This window comes from Hyperolius riggenbachi, chromosome 2 (assembly GCF_040937935.1).
Source record: "Hyperolius riggenbachi isolate aHypRig1 chromosome 2, aHypRig1.pri, whole genome shotgun sequence".
Lineage (NCBI taxonomy): Eukaryota > Metazoa > Chordata > Amphibia > Anura > Hyperoliidae > Hyperolius > Hyperolius riggenbachi.
The window spans coordinates 157,980,370-158,002,134 of record NC_090647.1 but is presented as its reverse complement, the minus strand read 5'-3'; the positions used below and the strand labels follow the sequence as shown (position 1 = coordinate 158,002,134).

Genomic DNA, 21,765 nt, shown 5'->3' with positions numbered 1-21,765 from the left:
GTGGAGGCAGAACATATGTGGTTTACACCACGGTGGACATCTGCCTCCCTTCTTTTTTCCAAGGAGAGCGACCGCATCCAGGTCCTTAGTGACCTCCCCGAGTGGAGTCGGGTTAATTGTCTCCACCTGCTTCCTGTGGTCGGTTGCCCCCTTGCAACCCACTCTTGTGAGTAGATTCTTATCTTCTACATTGACAATTTTGACTAAACATATTACACTATTGGGCTCCCGTGTTTTTGTTTCCTGTGCCTTTTCCCCAGAAGGTGTCCTGACACCAATCATCCACTAACGTAGGGGGGAGGCAGGGGAGGCTAGCGGGGGGCAGCGCAATGATCTAGGATCAGCGCGGGAGCCTGCCAAAGGTAAGTTGCCGCTGCTATTGACACTCCACCCGGGAGGCCAGGAGACTCAGGCAGGCAGGGGGAAGGCAGGCACAGAAAGGCAGGGAATCCCCGACGGCGGCGGGTCAGCGGTTCTGTATCGGTGGGCGTTATTAAGTCGGGGATTCCCTGCCTTTGCCGTATAAGACGCAGGGACTTTTTCTCCCTATTTGTTGGGGAGAAAAAGTGCGTCTTTTACGGCAAAAAATACGGTAATATTACTATTATTATTGTTTTATTTATATAGCACCAACATCTTCTGTAGCACTGTACATAGTACAAAACAAATAGTGGGGAGCAAGTACACATTCAATTAGGGCACTCAGCTATACAAATACATACATTGTTTATGTATGGTTTGAAACATCACCAATACCGGTGCATGGTCATATGATAAATTACATCTGAATCAGAAACACTAGGAGGAGTGTTGGAAGAGCTTACAAGCTAGAGGGTAGTGGGTTGGAGACATTAGGGAAGGAGACATACCTGTAGGTGTTGGTACAAGTTGCCAAGCTGCCTTATAGACCTTTAATCGCCATTTAGTCATTGACCTGGGACAAGTATACAGATTACTGTAGGTGTATTGATTTCCTGAACTAATTGCTTATTTTAAGTGTGTGGTTGCAATGTATTTAACCACCAATATCAGAATGACATTTAGGAGACTAGTATTTCCATTAAGAGCCCAACCAAGGCAGCTAACTAACTTGGAATATTTCCTTTCAACTGGGTTAGTCTATCCAATATTCCAGAGTAAATAGACAGTGAGTTGGTGAAGTTTATAATCTCTTGAAGACTCTAGGAAAAATGCTTCCCTGCCATAGTTCCTCTGTCTATTACCATTTACTTTGGAATTGTAATTTTTCGACAACCATCTTTGTATATTTCTTTCTTGCATTTTGCATGTTGGAAGTAAACTAAACTGTCTAGAAAAGAGATTCTAGGTCAGTTTGAGGTGAACGCTATAAATTAGTCACAGCGACATACCGTATTTAGCCAACAATCTACTTACAGTAGTCCATGAATAGTGATATCCATCCACATTCATCACTGGTAGAATATAAAAGTCAGTATATTTCAGAAGTCTCTTCATGTGTGTGTCTGCGTCATAAAATGCAACAGCCTAGACAACCAATAGCAAGGGAAACTGTAAGTACAGATTTACATATCTAGTTACTGGTATGTTTTTTTTTCAAATATCTGGATTTACTGATGTTATTTCAAAGGCTTCCTGCTGATTGTCGAATACCCAGGTTTCCTATTTTGTAACACTGTAGGTTTTACTTTTTACAAGCCATGGGAATCCCAACATTGCACTGATGAAAGCCAAACAGCAGTATCAAGGTTGGATTTCATGACTCCATCTGCACATTTAAAAATAGTCTGAAGCCATAAAAAAATACCTCTTTTTTTACTGGCCAGTTATTTAACTGCTTGCCGACCACGTCACGCCGATGGACGTGGCCATGGCAGCAGCCCCAAGACCACCTAATGCCGATCAGCATAAAGTCCTGGGGCTTGCTTTTGCAGGAGATCATGCGCATGCTGCACGCGCATTACCTGTTGGTAGGCGGAGCGGAGCGGAGCTCGGAGACTGTTACATGGCAAAATGTAGAGAGGGAGGGCGGGTTTAGTAGCAAAAAAAATAGACACATTTATTAATAAAATAATAAAATAAATATTTGGTAAAAAAAAATAAACATGGGGGAACGATCAGACCCCACCAACAGAAAGCTCTGTTGGTGGGGAGAAAAGGGGTGGGGAATCACTTGTGTGCTGTGTTGTGCGGCCCTGCAGCTTGGCCGTAAAGCTGCAGTGGCCTATTTTACAAAAGATTGCCTGGTCTTAAGGGGGGTTTAACACTGCGGTCCTCAAGAGGTTAAGCAATAAGATCATAGCTGATACGCCGTGACCCTGTGGCAGAACAAAGTATTTATACCTCCAAAATCCTGGAACAAAATTCTACGACTTTCCAGGTCGTAGATTTTGCTGCCTGGGGAGGCAGAGCTTTGCGCTGTAGCTCTGCCTGCAATCCAGTCAATCTCTGCTTCTCCCCGGTCCTCTCATTGAAAGAAGACTGAGAGGTGCGTGGAGAGGCGGAGATCGGCTGAGATTCACTCAAGCAGAGGCAGAGCTCCTGCGCAAGGCTTTGCCTCTACCAGGAAGGATCATCGAATTTTGCCCCGGGGATTTCTCTGGTATAAATACATCGTTCTGCCACGGAAATGCAGCGTATCAGCTATGATCTTATTGCTGAAGAGGACTGGCTAGTAAATAGAGGTATTTTGGGGGGCTTCAGACTCTCTTTAGGGGTACCTGTAATGGCAGAACCATGAATAATTGTGATTGCAACTGTGATTGCACACCGATTTTCGATTGCAATCCAATTAAGATTGTGCCATGTAGGAAGCTTTTGTTTTTTTCTATGTAAAAAGGAACATTCTATTTTATTCAGACTGGGTAGTGTGTTGACCTTCTTTTTGCATGTCATGATCCATCTGCTTCCTAGTAAAGTTCCCCCTGCCGTTTAACACCACAGTGGCAAAAAAAATCAGGCTGCCTAGATAAAAGGAAAACAAGAAAGTCAACTCAGCAGGAGGCTGGGCACAGTGAGCAACTCTGGAAGCCAAGATGGTTCTGTGTTTATCTCTCAGGTCTGGATAAATAGTAACAGACCCTGCCTGATTATGAAGTATTAGGATAATAATTTGTGATAGGACAATGCTGTTTGGTCTCAAAATGTTGTAGATTTTTCATGGGTCATTGGAATTGGATCATGTTTTGCACAGAAATCCAGCAGAAACTGAATGCCAGGGAGGTTAACAATTACTACTATTTAAAGCATCCATAGAAATGATTATTACCAGCACAGGACCAATAAAGAGCTAATAACGCAGTTGAGGGAGGGCCCCTCGGTGCCCCTCTGGTCCAAGGGCCCCGATGCGGTCACAACTTCTGCACCCCCTGTTGCTACACCACTGCATATTTATGTCAGAGAGTCATTTGGAACATGCACATACCATATGAACACATTACTTACATGTCCTACGAACCACAAACAGAAGGCAGGAGAGATCCACTCCCTTGCATGTATACCACAGTCAATCCATATTGCATTTGTTGCAGTTTTCTCTTTACCACTTAGCTGAAAACATAATCAGAAACGGTTGTACATCTAGCAACGGACTATAAAATATGTGTACATATAGCCAATGCTTATACTGGGGTATGTAACAAGGACTCTGTACTCCTATATGTACGATTAACACATTACTTTAATTAAAGCGAACCTAAACTGAAAATTAAATGATGAGATAAACAATTGTATCTCCTACTACTAATACTACTACTAATTGTACCTCCTACTCCTAAACTTATTTCCCACAGTTTTATTTTCTGTTTAAAAGCAAAGAAAAGCAGATGTCAGGACAACTGGCATCAATTGGATCCTGCGGGAGTCAGTGGTGTCTGGCGTCCTTAGTGTCCTGTGAGTCGCGCTGACCTGTGCTTCCCGGTTGCCATGTGTGCGCGTGTCACCAGCAGTGTATTGAGATATCCACAGTTAAGTGGCAAATCATAATACTCTGTAATGAGCTGCAGAAGATGGCAGTGCTATATAAATACTAAATAATAGTAATGTTTGGCTGGGGGCGTGCGCTTGGATGGGTGGCGTGGGGGCCGGACAATGTATGTGCACGTTCGGAGTTCGCGAATGCACATCATGCATGGCACACACATTTGTGATCGAGATTAGCCGTGCCTGGCTATAAAAGATTTACCCAACACACTGTACTGATACCTCTGTTAGCTAATGTGGTTGCCAGTGACCTGTGCATTGCTGCCCTTTCCTGATTGAATTCTGCTCTTGACCTGGTTTGACCATTCCTGATCTAATTCCTGGGTGTTTGACTTTGGCTAGTTTCTGGACCTTCTTGCTTGCAGCCTGCCACAATCCTGGATTGTATCTGACACTGATTGAACTCTGCCTGTACAGACCCCAAACTGCTACCCCGTGTCTGAATCTTGCAGCCTGCCCTGATCCCATATTGTAACCGATTACCTGCCTCAACATTGGATAGTGACATTCCTCATACGTGTTAGGGAACTCTGGAGTGCAACCTTGTGGGCACTAGGCAGCAAAGCCCATCGTCCCTTGCTCTAGTGAAGACCCGAGTTCACTTAGACCCTGCACTCTCAAGGTTACCCTTGCATCAGTGGAACAGTCAACAGAGTACGAGTACCACCGTAACAGCAGGTTTATTGTTTATTGCCTCAGCTGAATGACACAGTCTTTTACACAGTCTGACACAGTTGGGAGCTACAATCTATGAACTATTGACCTTTTTTTTATTTATTCCTTGCACTTAGAAGCCATTCTCTGCCATGCAAGAGTTTTATGTCTGTAATTAGTTATCAGTGATGGTTGCTGTAGTCTGCTACACTAGAACGAAACGTTATTTGCATACCTGACCGTGTAACCCTTTCAGTGAGGGAAAAAAATGAACACCTAGTTATATGCAGGAATGGCAATACACAGGTTTATCTTGTCCTGTCACTTCAGTTCAGGTACCCTTTAAGAAAAAAGTTTTAAAGTGCATGTGTAAAAGTGGCTACATACAAATCCACAATCTCCAAAAAACAGTTGTACTTTGCTTGAATAGATCAAGCCAGCAAACTTGGATCTGTGTGAAATATAAGTGTTCAACACAGTATTAACCCCATAGGGAACGCTTCATAAAACTAAGCTGCAAATTATTGTATTGAAACTGATTGGTCAAATCAAGGGCAGGTAGAGTTTGTTCTGGTTCTCCATAGGCTTTTATCAGAAAACCGCCCAGTGGGATCAGGATCACTGTACCCTTGACAAAATTAAATGCTACTATTGCCCAGTAGAAGAAAGCACTTGTGCACAGCGAAAAAAAAAAGCTGTGCATGAGTGGCTTTGCAAACAGCATTCAAATATATTTGAATACTGTTTGCACTATGCGCTTGTACACTTAGCACTGGGCACTTTCTTCCCCTGAGGAAGCCTCCATTTTAGGGGGTGAAACATGTTGGGTTGGTGGTGGTGGTGGGAGGGTTTGATGTAAATAGTAGCATTTAATTTTGTCAAGGGTACAGTGATCTTGGTCCCACTGGGTGGTTTTCTGATAAAAGCCAATGGGGATCCAGAACAAACTCTGATCCTGCCCTCGATTTGACCAACCAGTTTCAATACAATATTGCAGCTTATTTTTTAAAATAATCCTATTAAAAGTAACGTTTTATGAAATGTTCTTATGGGGTTAATACTGTGTTGAATTTATTAATCAGAATTTGTAACAATGAAATATAAGTGTACAAGCACATACTGACTGGACATGCATGGCCTTTATACACGTATGCCCAGTCAGTAGAATTATGCCACACATGCACATAATTTTCTCTCCATACACGGACACTTTGTTCTACTGGGCATGCAAGAACCTTACATTTGTCTAGTCAAGGTGCACTTGTACATGGCTAGGAGTGTGGCCAGAAGAAAGCGAGAGCCCTGAGTAGCAACATAGGGCTAGAAGAAGATCTGGGCAGCCTTTGAACCATCCAGAGGCTTCCCCCTATCGAAGAAAGTATCCATATTTTTACCCCCGTCCCCACATGTCTACTAGTCAACTCCCATCCATCTATAGTGGTAGAATAGACTGGAGTTTTTGAAGACAGAAAGTAACTGGTAAATTATTGATTAATTGTTAAAGTAATATTTCACTTAAAATCTGTACATCACAAGGGAATTTTTTTTTTCATCTGTTTCAAATGTGTTACCTGCAGAGACAATCTCATGCATAGCTCAGCCTTCCTGAAAATGCAAAGTGAGTTTTGGGTGTGTCAGTTTTCATATTACAAGTGAATATTCTCCAGAGTTGCAGTGCAGTCTCCTGTGCTCAGCTATTTACTCCTAGGGCATGTTCTGGGCAGTTTGTATTTTATACACTGCAATAAAAATTACAGACTTTTTACTTATACTAATATTGCTATTTAAGTTTCCAGACCTTTTGAGACAAGCATAGCTGGCTGCAAACTGACATGGAAAGATCATTTCTAATAGTTAATTACAAAATAACTTGTGTACCACTGATACCTGTCATACATTTTTCTTTTAACAGAGATGGAATTTTTCTTGAACAGTCATAATTACAGTGCAACCTCTTACTGTATATTCCGGCGTATAAGACGACTGGGCGTATAAGACGACCCCCCAACTTTTCCAGTTAAAATATAGAGTTTGGGATATACTCTCTGTATAAGACTACCCCTCTTCCAACGCACATCAAATTAAAATAAAATAAAAAAAATCATATACTGCTGCTGTGTATGAACAGATACTGGTGCTGTAAAGTATGTGTTACCCAGTATATTACCAGTCATTGACTTGTTGCATTGGTCAACTCTCTTTAAGCGGATTGGTCAGCTCTCCTTGTCTACCTGTTTATCAGAGCGGTATGGAAGAATATATTGTGCTCCCTCAGCAGGGAGATCTGAGAGGCATTAACAGGATAGAGCATATCACCCGGCATCAATGACACCCGGCGTATAAGACGACCCCCAACTTTTCAGAGCATTTTCAAGGGTTAAAAAGTAGTCTTATACGCAGGAATATACAGTACATACTTTTGGATATACAATACCTTTAGTACGTAGATCGGACGTTTTTCGTATGAACTTCCAATGTGAATCCTTTCTAACATATCAGGATGCTTCTCGGTTATTTGTTCTATCCAGAAGTTTATCTAGCACAAGAGAACAAAAAATGTTAAACTTTTTTTAGGGCAAAAATATAAGGAATTAAAAAAAAATCCCCACTCTCCAACTTTGCAAATGATCCTGCAGTATTTTTGAAGTCATTGCCACTGAACAGAAGATCATCCAAATAAACCAACTTCTATGGTGCATTGTATACACGCAAACATTCTAATTAAGTTTCTGTGAGGGAGGGTCTTCTTTATTTCCACTGACAATCAGTCAGAGAAGAAGGGAATGGGGGCGGTGCAGTATAAGCGACTGGACAAGGCTCAGCTTACCCTGGATTGGTGAGCAACCCAAAGACTGCATCATTATTTGTTCTAATGCGTTATGCTGCATAGCAGGTTTAAGGTGGCCTGGCTGTACACCATACAATTTTTTCCTAAACCTTTTGTAAACCTTTTTCCCGATCACCAACGTCCCCCCAGCACCTTTTTTTTTCCAGTAATGGCAACCAGATTTTCCTATGTCGAACTATGTCTGACATTGGTGCTATGGGGGAAAATGCCAATGTCAGACATAGTCCGACACAGGATTGGGTAGGGTTAAATGTTTTAAATGCAATCAATTTTTTTAGAGGACCACTATCGCGAAAATCTTAAAATGTAAAATATATGTAAACACCAGGGGCGTTTCTAGGGTCCTTGGAGATCAGGGCACATGTGGAGCGCTTAAAATGGGCGTGGCCATGCAGTGAGTGGGTGTAGCCATGGGTGGGGCCTAATGTACATGAACTTAGCAGTGGTGTAAGCTACAGATAACGGGCCTGCCCATCGAAATATTGGAGGAGCCCCCTGTCCTTTATTTAGATCATTTACAATCAGTATAGGCATAGATCAAAGGTGTATACGCATATACAATTTTGATTGGTCAATCACTGACCAATTTTACCACCCCCATGCAGTAAGTGGGCCAACAGACAATGAATTTGATGAACAGAGCTAAAATTGGCTAATCAAAATTGTATGTGTGTGCCAGGCTTTACAGCTAATACTGTACATACTGAAAGTAGCAGGGATCAGCATACAATACAGCTGGTTTACAATCAGTAAAGGCACAGAGTAACTCCTTATACTGTACACACTGGAGGTAGATCAGCACACAGTGCAGGCACTAGAGAACAGCTTATACTGTACATACTGTAGGCAGCAGAGATCAATACACTGCAGCTAGCGCCCCGAAAAATATGAGGGTTACGTTGTGCAGCGCGCCAAAAAATGGGTGGGCCATGGACCAGAATGTGGGTGTGGTCACGGGTGGAGACAAATTTACATGAACTTAGCAATGGTGGGACATTAGATTAGGACAGTTGTGGCGAACCTTTTGGAGGCCGAGTGCCCAAACTGCAACCCAAACGTACTTATCTATCGCAAAGTGGCAACAGCAATTTAAACTAAATACTGTACAAACGTTTTAACTCCTACATGAACATTATGGAAAATCCAAGTTGAAAATAAACTGTGAAGATAAACAGTTTCATCCATCCTACTCCTGAAAAATGTATTCATTTTTTTTAGAACCTCCCACTTTTATTTTCTGTTTTAAAAAGCTAAAAAAGTAGGTTTAATTCTATTGTCTCATATGATAATGATTCAGCTTTTCCCATAGTCTCGCAGTTAGGAATCATGTGACCCCCCAACAGGACAAATTCAGCAATCATGAGGCCCCTATCAAGACAAATTCAACAATCATGAGGCCCCCAACAAGACAAATTCAGCAATCATGAGGCCCAACAAATCATTAGGCCCCCAACAAGACAAATTCAGCAATCTTGAGGCCCCCAACAAATCATGAGGCCCCCAACAAGACAAATTCAGCAATCATGAGGCACATAAATAGACAGCATTTCACATAAATAGGCAGAATGCCCCCTTAATATGGTAGACACCTCTCACCTGGCTTCTGAATTCTCCTCTACTGGCTGCTGTGCCTGGCAATACTGTTTTTGGCTAGATTGGGGATGATGTGTGGGCTGAAAGGCCTGGCAGTGATGCTGTGGCCTAGCTGGCGGTGATGCTGTAGCCGGGCTGGCGGTGATGCTGTGGCCGGGTTGGCTGGCGGTGATGCTTTGGGTGATGCTGTGGCTGGGTTGGCTGGCGGTGATGCTGTGACCTGGCTGGCGGTAATGCTGGGCTGTGCTTGGCTGGTTGAAGTAAATGCAGGCCTGACTAGTGGTGGTGATGCTGTGACCTTTTTGACAGTGATTCTGGGCTGGTTCGCTGGTGGTGATGCTGGGCTGGCTGGCCTGGATAGTCTAGGTAGTGACAGATGCCCTCTAGTTAAGGTAGCGCCAGGAGTCCCCCAGTTTAAGTAGTGAAGGGCACCCCCCAGGTTACAGAGAACCTAAACTGAGAAGTATATGGATTTTTCCTTTAAAAATAATACCAGTTGCTTGACTCCCCTGCTGATCCTGTGTCTCTAATACTTTTAGCCACAGCCTCTGAACAAGCATGCAGATCAGGTGCTCTGACTGAAGTCAGACTGGAGAAGGCCTGGTTCACATTAGCGTTCGCTGTCCGGATTCGCCTGATCGGATCCGGATCGTATACTGTACAAACGGAACGTACGTTCCGCATAGAAATGCTATGTCTATGCAGACGTTCACATGCGTCTGTTCCGTACAGAACCGGACTCCGGACACTTTTCCAACATGCGCTATTTTTGGGTCCGGATCATCCGGCCCACGCACCCGGGCCGGATCCTGACCCGAACATGCGGCCATGCTGTGCAATGAGAAACGGATGTTTCTCATCACACTGGCAATAGGACCGGATGCTTCCAGCACCGGTCTTATGCCACTTGGGGGGCCCGGAATACACGCCGGTATCCCCCATGCTTGCGATGCCTTTCTGGCACTGCAATGTATCTAGTTCCGGCTACTTTATTGTAGCCGGAACTGATACATTCCGGATCCGCAACTTGTGGCAACTTGTGGCCACCGCAGAGAGCCGTACGGTCTATTTGCGGCCCCGAACCGCATGTGTGAACGGGGCCTTAGCTGCATGCTTGTTTCAGGTGTGTGATTCAGCCACCACTGCAGCAAAAGTGATCATCAGGAGTGCCAAGCAACTGGAATTGTTTAACACAGTCTTTCTCAACCAGGGTTCCCTGGAACCTCAGGGTTCCTTGAGGACTCTGCAAGGGTTCCTTGGCATTTTCCCCCATCGTGGAGGAAGTATAATAGAGCACATTATAATAGGGGGTACTGTAAAAAGAAGCCTTAAATTGGGGGTCAGAAACTCAGAATAATAATGAGCACAGCATAATGAGTAGCAGTGTAATAGGGGGTAGTGAATATAACAGCCTCACCTACTTTTAAAGACCATGCCTCCAGAAAAATAAATGCAGGGGTTCCTCGAGATTAAAAATGTGTTTGCAGGGGTTCCTTGAGATCCAAATGTTATTTGCAGGATTCCTCCAGGGTAAAAAGGTTGAGAAAGGCTGGTTTAACATGAAACATCCATATCCCTTTCAGTTAAGGATCCCTTTAAGTAGTGAGTGACAGGGACCCCCAGGTTAGGTAGTGAGTGACAGGGACCCCCAAGTTAGGTAATGAGTGACATGGACCCCCAGGTTAGGTAGTGAGTGACAGGCGCCCCCCAGGTTAGGTAGAGAGTGACAGGGACCCCCAGGTTAGGTAGTGAGTGACAGGGACCCCCAGGTTAGGTAGTGAGTGACAGGCACCCCCCAGGTTAGGTAGTGAGTGACAGGGACCCCCAGGTTAGGTAGTGAGTGACAGGCTACCCCCAGGTTAGGTAGTGAGTGACAGGGACCCCCAGGTTAGGTAGTGAGTGACAGGGACCCCCAGGTTAGGTAGTGAGTGACAGGCCCCCCCAGGTTAGGTAGTGAGTGACAGGGACCCCCAGGTTAGGTAGTGAGTGACAGGCCCCCCCAGGTTAGGTAGTGAGTGACAGGCGCCCCCCAGGTAAGGTAGTGAGTGACAGGGACCCCCAGGTTAGGTAGTGAGTGACAGGGACCCCCAGGTTAGCTAGTGAGTGACAGGGACCCCCAGGTTAGGTAGTGAGTGACAGGCGCCCCCCAGGTTAGGTAGTGAGTGACAGGAACCCCCAGGTTAGGTAGTGAGTGACAGGCGCCCCCCAGGTTAGGTAGTGAGTGACAGGGATCCCCAAGTTAGGTAGTGAGTGACAGGCACCCCCCAGGTTAGGTAGTGACACGGACCCCCAGTTAGGTAGTGAGTTACAGGCGCCCCCCTCACCTGACAGCCAGCCGTGTCAGACCTCAATATCAGCCAGCGACCAGTTAGAGCGGCCGCACGGACCCACCACGCTGTATATGCGGAAGTGATGTCACTTCCGCATTTCAGTGCAGTGTCCGCTAGGTCCTAGCGCCCGCACTAGTGGTCGCCGGCTGGTCAGAGGTCTGAAGCTGGGACGGCCGGCGGCAGCGGGCGCCAGCGGGCACCCCTATAAATAGATTAGGGGCACTGTAGGACACAGGCCCCCCTAAAATAGGGCTAGCGACGCCGCTGGTAAACACATACAAATAAGAAGTACATTTCCTTCAAAGTAAAATGAACCATAAATTACCTTTCTCCTTTGTTTCTGTTACTTACAGTAGGTAGTAGATATCTGACAGAACCGACAGGTTTTCGACTAGCCAATATCCTTATTAGGGGATTCTCAGGGTTTTGTTCTTTTCAAAAGCACTTAGTGAATGGCAGTTGCTCTGTCCAGCTTCCAAAAAAGTGTGCAGCGAGCTGGAAAGCTCACCAGCATCACTGTATTAAACCTTTTCAGGGAATATCTATATAAAAATTAAGAGCCTTGCAACATAAGAGAAAAGTAATTTATGGCTCATTTTACTCTGCAAGAAAAATACTTCTTATTTGTATATGTTCACATGCATTTTCAATTTTTGCGCAATAGTGGTCCTTTAAATTGTTTGAGAAGCAAACCAATCCACCACACACAATTATTTTTTTAAAACATTAAAGTGGAGGTAAACTCAGAAATTCCTCTCTGCTGTAAAAGATTATCCACAGCATGATAACTTTCATGGACATACGTTACAATTTATGAAAAGCCTAAAAAAACTGAAGTGTTAACTTGGTTTCACTTTGCAGGGAACACTGAAAGGGTTAAGTATTTACTGTATGAGAGAGCTGCCTTGGTGGAGTTGCTGCAGCTGCTGATAAGAACTAATTAAACACTTTGGTATGGCTAAACAAACACAGAACATAGAGCAGTATTTTTTTCCTCAGCAACTATATATAGTATGCAATAAAAACGTTTCATTGTGTGCTGTGCAAAAGTTTGGGTCTGAAAAGTTTGGACCTGAACTCTTTGCACGGTACAAAAGGAAAACAAATACAAATGCACCCTGTATGTATTTAGAGAGTTTAGCCTGTTTAATTCCCTCTTATTTGTGTCTAATCACAAGTTGTAATCTGATCTCTCCCCTGGGTCATGTGACTGCCACGGCAGAGAAGGCAGATAAGCTCATTTGAAAGCACAGCCTGTTAACAATATGTCTGCTTCCATGAATCAGGAAGTGGAAATAGTGCAGATTTATTTTAGAGGAAAACCGGGGCCCCCCAGGAGTGCGCCTATAGGGATGGGTCTGAAGGGGTCCGGTATAGTCCCCGAGTATAGGGACTCCGTGATATAGAATGTGCTCGGAGTGCGTCCAATTGAGGTCTTCACTCATTTTAAAGGTCCTCCGGTGGCGCCTGCACTTAACTTTGGCTCCCGGATACTCGGACGATCCACACTGCAGGTAAGCCCTCACTCGGGCATCTCTCTTTGCCGCCGCATACTCTCTCCCCTCAGCGGCCATCTCGGAACTCTCTCCAGAGCCTCTCCGCCCATTCAGACACTTACCCGTCCTACTCCCAGCACATCCTATATCACGGAGTTCCTATACTCGGGGACTATACCGGACCCCTTCAGACCCATCCCTATATGTGCACTCCTGGGGGCCCCTGGTTTTCCTCTTTTCCTATCTCCTAGCCTCCACAGATCCACTTTGGACCCCATAGTTCCTACCCACAATCAGTGTCTGGGAACACACACTGAGGCACCTACCTCTATTTATACCCAGACTTTCTCCAAGGCCTCTGGGTGCATTATACAATACAATATATGCTTAGTCTGTTATCCTCCCGGACACCCTACTCCTTCCCACCCAGTCTCTTATATTCGCCTCCTACTTACATACACTCATGAGCCAGTTCGAATCCATGACTCTTTCTGGGTTTTATACACTATATTTTATATTATATGTTTTATGTTAGATTAAGTTTTAATACACTTTATATGGTTTATAAACCTAGCCTGCAACAATTTAGGTCTTATTTGCTCTTAGACTATTTATATACATATATATATATATTTATGTTTATACCTGAAACGGTTTATCCTTTTAGAAAGAAGTGTACTAAGACCGTGCACCCCTGGCTGTTGCTGTGGTGCAGGGCTGCTACGGTGCTGGGTTGACTCTCTCTATCTACGAGGTGGGGAGGGCCGATGCAGCGCCGTGGGTTTGGCACTCTATCTTTTATGGGTGTGTGGACTCTGCCTATACACGCTACTGCATGACCTGTGTCTGTATGATATGCATTTTGCGACATGTTGTTTTATTTTTAAATATATACTTGTGTATGCGATTGTACATTTGGGTGTATATCTGTATATGTAAAATTTTTCCAAAATCTGAAACCTGCCATTTGTTCCTAAAGGCACTTTTTACTGACCCGAGGAAGCAGCTGATGGCCGTGAAACGCGTTGTCTAGTGCACCAATAAAATTGATTTCTTAATCTGAACTTCTACTCGTGCCCATACCGTGTCAAACTACTACAAGGTAAGACCACTTTACCTTGCTATTGTTGTATCCTATCGCATAGAAATTTATATAGAAATTAATCTAGTATTATAGAGACCACCTGAAACCTAGACCGAGCGCCTCCTACCTGTTCTAAACATAACTGCACAACTCGCTTCTGCTCACAATACTCTGCATTTGTACGGCAGCAGAAGGTCTCTGGTGTCATCCCCTGCCATGGTGACACCTGGAACGGCCCACTCCTGCTGACGCCCCCTTAGTCCACCTTTTAGTCCACCTCTTTTAAAAAAATCATTACTTGTACTAGAGTCAGAAATTGTGGAATATGAGGTTTATTTTCACAAGCTTGAAGAATGGATTTTTATTTCTGTTAACTGTCTGTGTTGTCCAAGAATAAGGATTTTTTTTAAGAATAAATATGGTGGCTTTCATATCCCTCTTAGTGTTGGGCGAACAGTGTTCGCCACTGTTCGGGTTCTGCAGAACATCACCCTGTTCGGGTGATGTTCGAGTTCGGCCGAACACCTGATGGTGTTCGGCCTTTTAAGTTCGGGTTCGCCCCTAACTACTAAATGGCCGCGAACAGGGCCGAACAGGGCCCCTGTACGGCCGAACAGGGCCCTGTTCGGCCGAATACTGCCCCCCTATGGGGTCGCAGGCATAAGGGGGGAGCATGCCCCAATCGCGGGGGGGGGTCGGAAATTCCCCCCACCCCCTCCGCTAGCGCTCCCCCCTCTGCCTGCTACCCCATACAAAAGTTTAATGAAGTAAAACAGTACCGGTCCGGTGGTAGTGGGTGGCTGGCAGTGGGCGGCACTGTTTAGTGAGTGACTGAGGAGGAGGAGTCCGGAGAGTGATGCGTTGAGGGAGGCCAGGCAGCGGGCGGTTCAGCAGTAGTACCGTACTACTGCTAAACCGCCCGCTGCCCGGCCTCCCTCAACGTGTCACTCTCCGGACTCCTCCTCCTCAGTCACTCACTAAACAGTGCCGCCCACTGCCAGCCACCCACTACCACCGGACCGGTACTGTTTTACTTCATTAAACTTTTGTATGGGGAAGCGGGCAGAGGGGGGAGCGCTAGCGGAGGGGGTGGGGGGAATTTCCGAACCCCCTGCGATCGGGGGAATGCTCCCCCCTTATGCCTGCGACCCCATAGGGCCCCCAAAAGCGGGATGTTCTGGGAGTTCGGGGTTCGGCCCGAACATGCCGAACATCGCGGCCATGTTCGGCGAACTTTCCCGAACCCGAACATCCAGGTGTTCGCCCAACACTAATCCCTCTCACTTCAATTGTCCTTTAAAGTATACTACTTAATCGGATGGGAAACAGTAAATACTTAAAAAATATATCTTTTGTTTGATACCAGTTTCTGAAGTCCTATATTAAGGTGTAGTGAGTAGTAAATGCCATAATAAGACCTACATCTTCCAGGGAATGATACTGCTCATAGAAGGAGGTGCCACTGCGCTGACCAGACGTATCATTGTATGTTTGCTGATCAATTAAGTCTTGGGCATTCTGAACCAGGACTCTGGAGAAAACAAATCAGATGTCACATGATTAGATTTCATAACGGATTACCAGAAACATGTACTATTCCAATCTAGAAGCAGTGATGAACTTACGTATATGTGATAGCAGCTGCCTTTAGCTGAGATTTTACCTCCTCTACCATGGATTCATTTACATAGAAATGAACATCTCTGTTCTTTTCTATGTGTTCAGGTGAGTCTGGCTTCCACAGAACAATCTACATTGTTTAAAAGTAAAAACATTTTTAAAATAAAATCTGGAAATAATAAGTGAGATGTCTGAAAACTTCAAAACAATTAATGCTTAAAAGACAAGCAATACATTCGGACAAGCTTTTGTGTATCTTGCTTTCTACTTGTTACATTTTGATGCCCTCCCTATCTCCAAATTTGAGTCTCCCACAGGGTTATAAATAGGTGGAATACATTATTGGAAACACCAGGACCTCTCCTGCAGGGTCTTGTGACAAGCAATGCCACTTAAAGTGGATCCGAGATAAACTTTTACTCATTGCATACTTGTGTTCCTTTCATATAGTTTATAGGGCATTCCTCAAGTCAAATACTTTTTTTTGTTTTAATACTGTAATTCGCTATAAACTAAACAAGCCTCGCCCACAGCTTTTCCAGTGCCTTGGCACTGTAGCAAGGGCTTATGGTAGCTCAGTCTGGGCAGGAGGAGGAGGTTACTAGTCAGAGATTTCAGAGGCAGAGGGGAGGAGGGAGGAGGAGAGGGGGGTAACATTTGTCACAGACTGAGTGCTGAAGATGCTATCAGCTTGCCTGTGTGTAATGTGACAAACAGAACATGGCTGTCCTTATTGTATCACAGGAATAAATAATCATAAACTGTTGAAGCTGTTTGCAGCTAGATTTGCTGTGTAAACTATCTAAACTTTAGATAAGATATATAGACAAGTTACTTGTTATAGTTAGTTTTTCATCTCGGATCCGCTTTAAAGGAAGATACGTTTGGCCAGGTGATATATATATGCATGTCTCTGATTTGCTAATCATGATCATGTGCTAATGCTGAATATGATCACAGCAAATCAGAGCTTTGCAAATCTATTCATGAGTTCTTCTACATGTGACCACCACTATTGTTTAACGGACATGCTAAACAGTCATCACAGCTTCCATGCAGCCTCTGCATCTAATTATCTCACTCACAGTATGTGCATCTCACCAACTGCTGCTTATAAAGAAAGGGATCTAAATTGTAATATATCGTATACTAAAAACATAATATTTGAAGTACAACAGTATATTTTATTACCTCCTCTGATGATGATGTAATATTTCTTAGAACATTAGCCTGCCGATCAGTTCGTGGTACAACATATATCACTTGATCCTTGCTAATAAAGAAAACAAAATATCAGATGTGCTATTTAAGGGCCGGTTCACACTTGCGGTTCTCTGCCAAACGGACCGGATGACCTGACCGGATCCGGACCGGATCCGGATCGGAACCGTACGGTTCTGATCCGATCCGGATCCGGTCAGGTTGCATCAGGTGTTCATCAGGATGCGATCCGGATCCGTTTGGCAAAAGATAGTAGAAATAGAATAAAAATGTTGGGGTCTGGGAGGTCAGCAGAAGGTGGACCTGTGGAATCAGGCCCTCCGCTGTTTAGCACTCACCTCCACCTCCGACATACTGCCAACATCTCCAGCACGTTTAAAGTCACTGCTGCTCCACTCCAAAATGCTTGCCCATGTGTCCCCATCCAAAATCGCCGCTACAATACGCATAGGAAGTGGGGTAGAACATCCGGATTTTTAGCCAGTGTGTTGTGCGCTCTCCGGTTCTCATTGGTTTGTATTGGCCGGATGGTGCAGTCCGGCTCCGCTCCGGATACGGCTGCCGGAGGAGCCGGACCAAAAAATAGCGCATGTTGGGTCTTATGCCGGAGTCCGGATCCGTTCCGGATCCGGTCCGGACGAAACGGACGCATGTGAACGGACGCATAGGCTTTCATTGCTATGCCGTGCGTCCGTTCCGTCCGTTCTGCATGCGGTCCGGCTCCGGCACGGCGATTCCGGACGGCGACCGCTAATGTGAACCGGGCCTTAAGGATACCCAAAGTGACATGTGACATGATGAGATAGACATGTATATGTACAGCGCCTAGTACACTAATCACAAATAACTATGGTGTGTTCCTTTTTTTCTTTCTCTGCCTGAAAGAGTTAAACATCAGGTATGCAAGTGGCAGTTCCTGTCTGAGTCAGGATTGGCTCAGACTACAGTGTGACTCTCACTGATAAGAAATTACAACTATAAAACACTTTCCTAGCAGAAAATGGCTTCTGAGAGCATGAAAGATAAAACGAGTTAATAGTTTATAGATTTTATTTCTGGCATATTTCAATGAATGTGTGATTGAGCAAAAACAATAAAACAGTAAAAACTCAAAAAGTAGATTCAAATATAAAAAAAAAAAATGTGGAATATCTTAAAAAGTCATTTTTAGGAAAAGGAGGATATATACAATTGGTTATTGCATTCGTTTTTCACCTCGGGTGTCCTTTAAGGCAACCCTGGACACACACCTATCACACATTTAATTGCTGTGGGAGAGCTGGCAGGCACTCGGGGAAAGCTGTATTTAACTGGTTTAGAAAACACCCGGCAAACCATGTGCTCAAGACAAAGGCAGGGATAGATGCAAGCAATCAGGAGGACAAGAAAGATCTGGCACTATGGTTTATTCTGAGCAGCAAAAAACAAAAGGGTGATGTATAGTGCGTTCAACTTGCAACAAGCATGGCTAGAACAGACATCAAAAAAACATCACACAGTGTTGAGCTGTACCTGGGTGTGAGAGAGGTGGCAGGTGTGGGCGCCAAGAAGGTGCACGGAGCTTAAGGACGTGGACTGGACTACAGCTCGTCTTGGATCTTATATGCGCATAACTTTATGGGAGCATGTGAGTGCAATTGTTTTTAAACTTTTTAAATTAAAGAAACAGTTTTACGCTATGGAGACTCCTTTTAGTCAATAGGTGTAAACTTGATGGATCATTGTTGGAAAGGAGATAGAAACTGGTGTGGAAACAACGGGAGTGGAACTCATTAAGCGCTATAGCTGACCTATAGTTTGGCAGCAACTACATAAGGTGAGAGGCTGGAGATCTTAGTGATGTTTACGCAGCACAAAACGGTGGAAGGTGAAAGGCTTTAAAATCACTGGAGAATAAACGCTTAAGCTGTTTGTGGGTTGACAGCCACTATAGAGGGTGAGGAGCTGTGATACCTGTTTGTGGTGGCATCACATGAGAATTTCAAACCACGTGGTGGATTCATATCTTAATTACAGAGTCACGCTATGTTTATTTGTTTATTTTTTCTATGTTCACGAATTGGAGCATAAAAGCACAGAGGATTGGAATACTTGGGAATCCACTGAGAGCACAGTGTCCGTGGGAAGATAAGCATCCCCGGTCATGACTACACAACTGAAGCGGCGGCCAAGCTCCGCAAATTGCAGCATGTGAGTCAAGATGGTGTCGACACGTGGAGCAGCCAGGAGCTCCAGACTGCAGATAACTCCTTGCAACCACCATTGGAGCCTGGTCCCCTTGATCAGATCCTGGAGGGTATCGCCACATGTTAAACAAGCCTGGCAACAATCACTGAAAAGTTGGAGGAGGTCTGCACAGACGTGTAGCATCTACGCCATGACATGTATAACAGCCTTACCTGAGTCAGTGAGGCAGAAGACCAAATTAGCATACTGGAGGACAGCACCCGGCCTCTTCAGCAGCGATTGCAGATGCACAAAAAGAGCTTAGAGTGTTACATGCCTGCCAGGACGATCTTGAAAACCAGAACTGCCACTCTAACACGGGGCCGGATTTACCACAAGGCACTGTAGGCAAGTTCCTACAGGTGCCTGATGATGGAAAGGTGGCTTACTCTCCTACCCAAGTGCCTCCCACCTGCCTTATCTATGAAGAGTCTCAAGTGGAGTGTAAGTGAGAGGTTTCTCATTCAGCAAGGCATTCCACTGATCAGATCTCCCGTCAGTTGGTTGCACCTCTAGCTACTTAATACTTGGGGGCACCTCTAACTACTTAAATAGACTCTGTAACATCAAAAACCTCCCTTGGGGGGTACTCACCTCGGGTGAGGGAAGCCTCTGGATCCTAATGAGGCTTCCCACGCAGTCCTCTGTCCCACGGGGGTCTTGCTGCAGCCCTCCGAAAAGCCGGTGACAGACCCGACTGTAGATTCAATATTTACCTTTGCTGGCTCCAGCGGGGGCGCTGTGGCTGCTTTCGGCTCGGAAATAGACGGAAATACCCGATCTCCGTCGGGTCCGCTCTACTGCGCAGGCGCCGGAAACTTGCGCCTGCGCAGTAGAGCAGACCCGACGGCGATCGGGTATTTCCGCCTACTTCGGAGCCGACAGCCGTCAGAGCGCCTGCGCAGGAGCCGGGAAGATAAATATTGACGTCACCGCTGCACGGAGGGCTGCAGCGAGACCCCTGAGGGACGGAGGACAGCGTGGGAAGCCTCATTAGGATCCGGAGGCTTCCCCCACCCGAGGTGAGTACCCCCCAGGGGACGTTTTGACGTTACAGTTCCTCTTTAATACTAAGGATACCTCTGGCTACCTAACACTAAGGGCACCTGTAGCTACCTATGAAGGGCAAGGGAACTAAGAAGTGACAGCTGGGCCGGCCAGCACACTTGTGAATCAGTGGGGGTTTGTGGGTTCATGGAGGGTGAAGTCTAGGGTGCCAGGTCATCTGCCTATAGGCTCCTGTGACGTAAATCCAGGCCTGCTCTAATATCGTGCTGGTAGACCTTGCAGAGAAGGCCGCGGCACAGGATCTGTAACAGTTTATTAAGATGCTGCTAGTTGATCTCTTTCGAAGGGAGACTTTCTCATCAGTTTTCATTATAGAAGGCTCACAAGTCTCCCCTATAGCACTGGTCTAAATAGTGCCTAAATTATGTCACTATCTCTTGCTTTCTACTCCCTACTTCTGTTACGTTGACTAGGCAACCACGTGGGGCACGTGTGTATGGAGAATGGAATGTGACCGGAGCCAGTGGAAGACAAGCGGAGGCCACGGACAGGGAATGTATCACTTGCACTGGGGGGACATTTAGCATTGGGATGCCAGCGCCAGGGGTTTTGTCGCTCATCCCGATATCGCACGGCAATATCACTGCTCACCCGATCGAGCAAGTCAGCCCTACAACTTGCAGCATGTGCAGTCAACTAATGCGACCAATTTCGGCCTGAAATTAGTCCCATTATTGGTCGGGCATGCACTTGGCGGCACTGATTTTCATCCGATTTGATAATAGTAATCGAATCGTATGGTCGATCGGCCCCCAATTCGCCTGATGTATGGCTGACTACCTTTATTCTTTTAAGTTAGCCAATAAATGGCATCATTCTGATTCCAAACTCCTTGCTTTTACCATATATTTAAGACTAGGTGCACTGTAGCTAGGATACATTGTATATGCCTTATGCTTATTTGCTTTATAATAATAATAATAAAAGAAAAATCTATTTACGGTTCAGCTGCAGGAGGAGTTGTCGGATCCACTGAAAGCCTGTGTAGTGAAAACATGAGATGTAAAAATATTCTTCCTTTATTAATCTGTGAAAATAGCAAGAACTGCCACTTATTCAACAGTGTGTTCTGTGTCTTGTCTTCAGATTCGTATTTTGAAGCCATCACTGGCATGTCTGCATTATATTCCCACACTGGAATATACAGTCTAAGAAATAGCACTAAATACATGCCCACTGGTAACAAATCACATTATCACACCCCCACTCATATATCACTCTCTTACACGGGTCACTGGAAGCTCAGCTTGTCACCTCATGGCAAAGAACTCTCTTAGGATCATAATTGCTCATTGAGGGAACCATGAATGCCAACATGTACTGTAACATACTATAGCAGAGCATGATCCCCTCCCTTTAATAACTTTAGGTGCCCGCTAATTGTAGCTGCAGTTTTCATAGCAGGCGGCCTTAGTGCCCCCTATTTATCGGTGCCACCCAGACTTCAAAGTATTACAAATAATTGTATGGATGCTTATGTCAGCGCCAACATTTCCGTGGCTCTCCAGTGCCCAATTTTCATGCTTTGTGTAGAAATGAATGGCGGGCATACAAAACATTTACAGTTTGGGCACAATTTTGATAAATAAAGAAATTAAATAAAATAGTTAGAAAAATGTGAGAGAGTACTCAATTGTGTGAGAACCCTTCACATCTATGCTAAAC

The 21,765-nt window shown here is 45.0% G+C and overlaps 1 protein-coding gene across 1 annotated transcript in view; it reads right to left on the bottom strand.

The window, feature by feature from the left end:
• CPB2 (carboxypeptidase B2) overlaps positions 1–21,765 on the bottom strand; it is an 80,291-nt gene that overhangs the window by 41,067 nt on the left and 17,459 nt on the right. The window contains exons 2-8 of the mRNA XM_068267748.1: positions 21,042–21,080; positions 16,777–16,858; positions 15,591–15,715; positions 15,388–15,496; positions 7,049–7,150; positions 3,424–3,528; positions 1,396–1,506 (exon numbers count right to left, since the gene is read on the bottom strand). Of these exons, the coding sequence (XP_068123849.1) occupies positions 1,396–1,506; positions 3,424–3,528; positions 7,049–7,150; positions 15,388–15,496; positions 15,591–15,715; positions 16,777–16,858; positions 21,042–21,080 (673 nt within the window). The remainder of the gene's footprint in view (positions 1–1,395; positions 1,507–3,423; positions 3,529–7,048; positions 7,151–15,387; positions 15,497–15,590; positions 15,716–16,776; positions 16,859–21,041; positions 21,081–21,765) is intronic.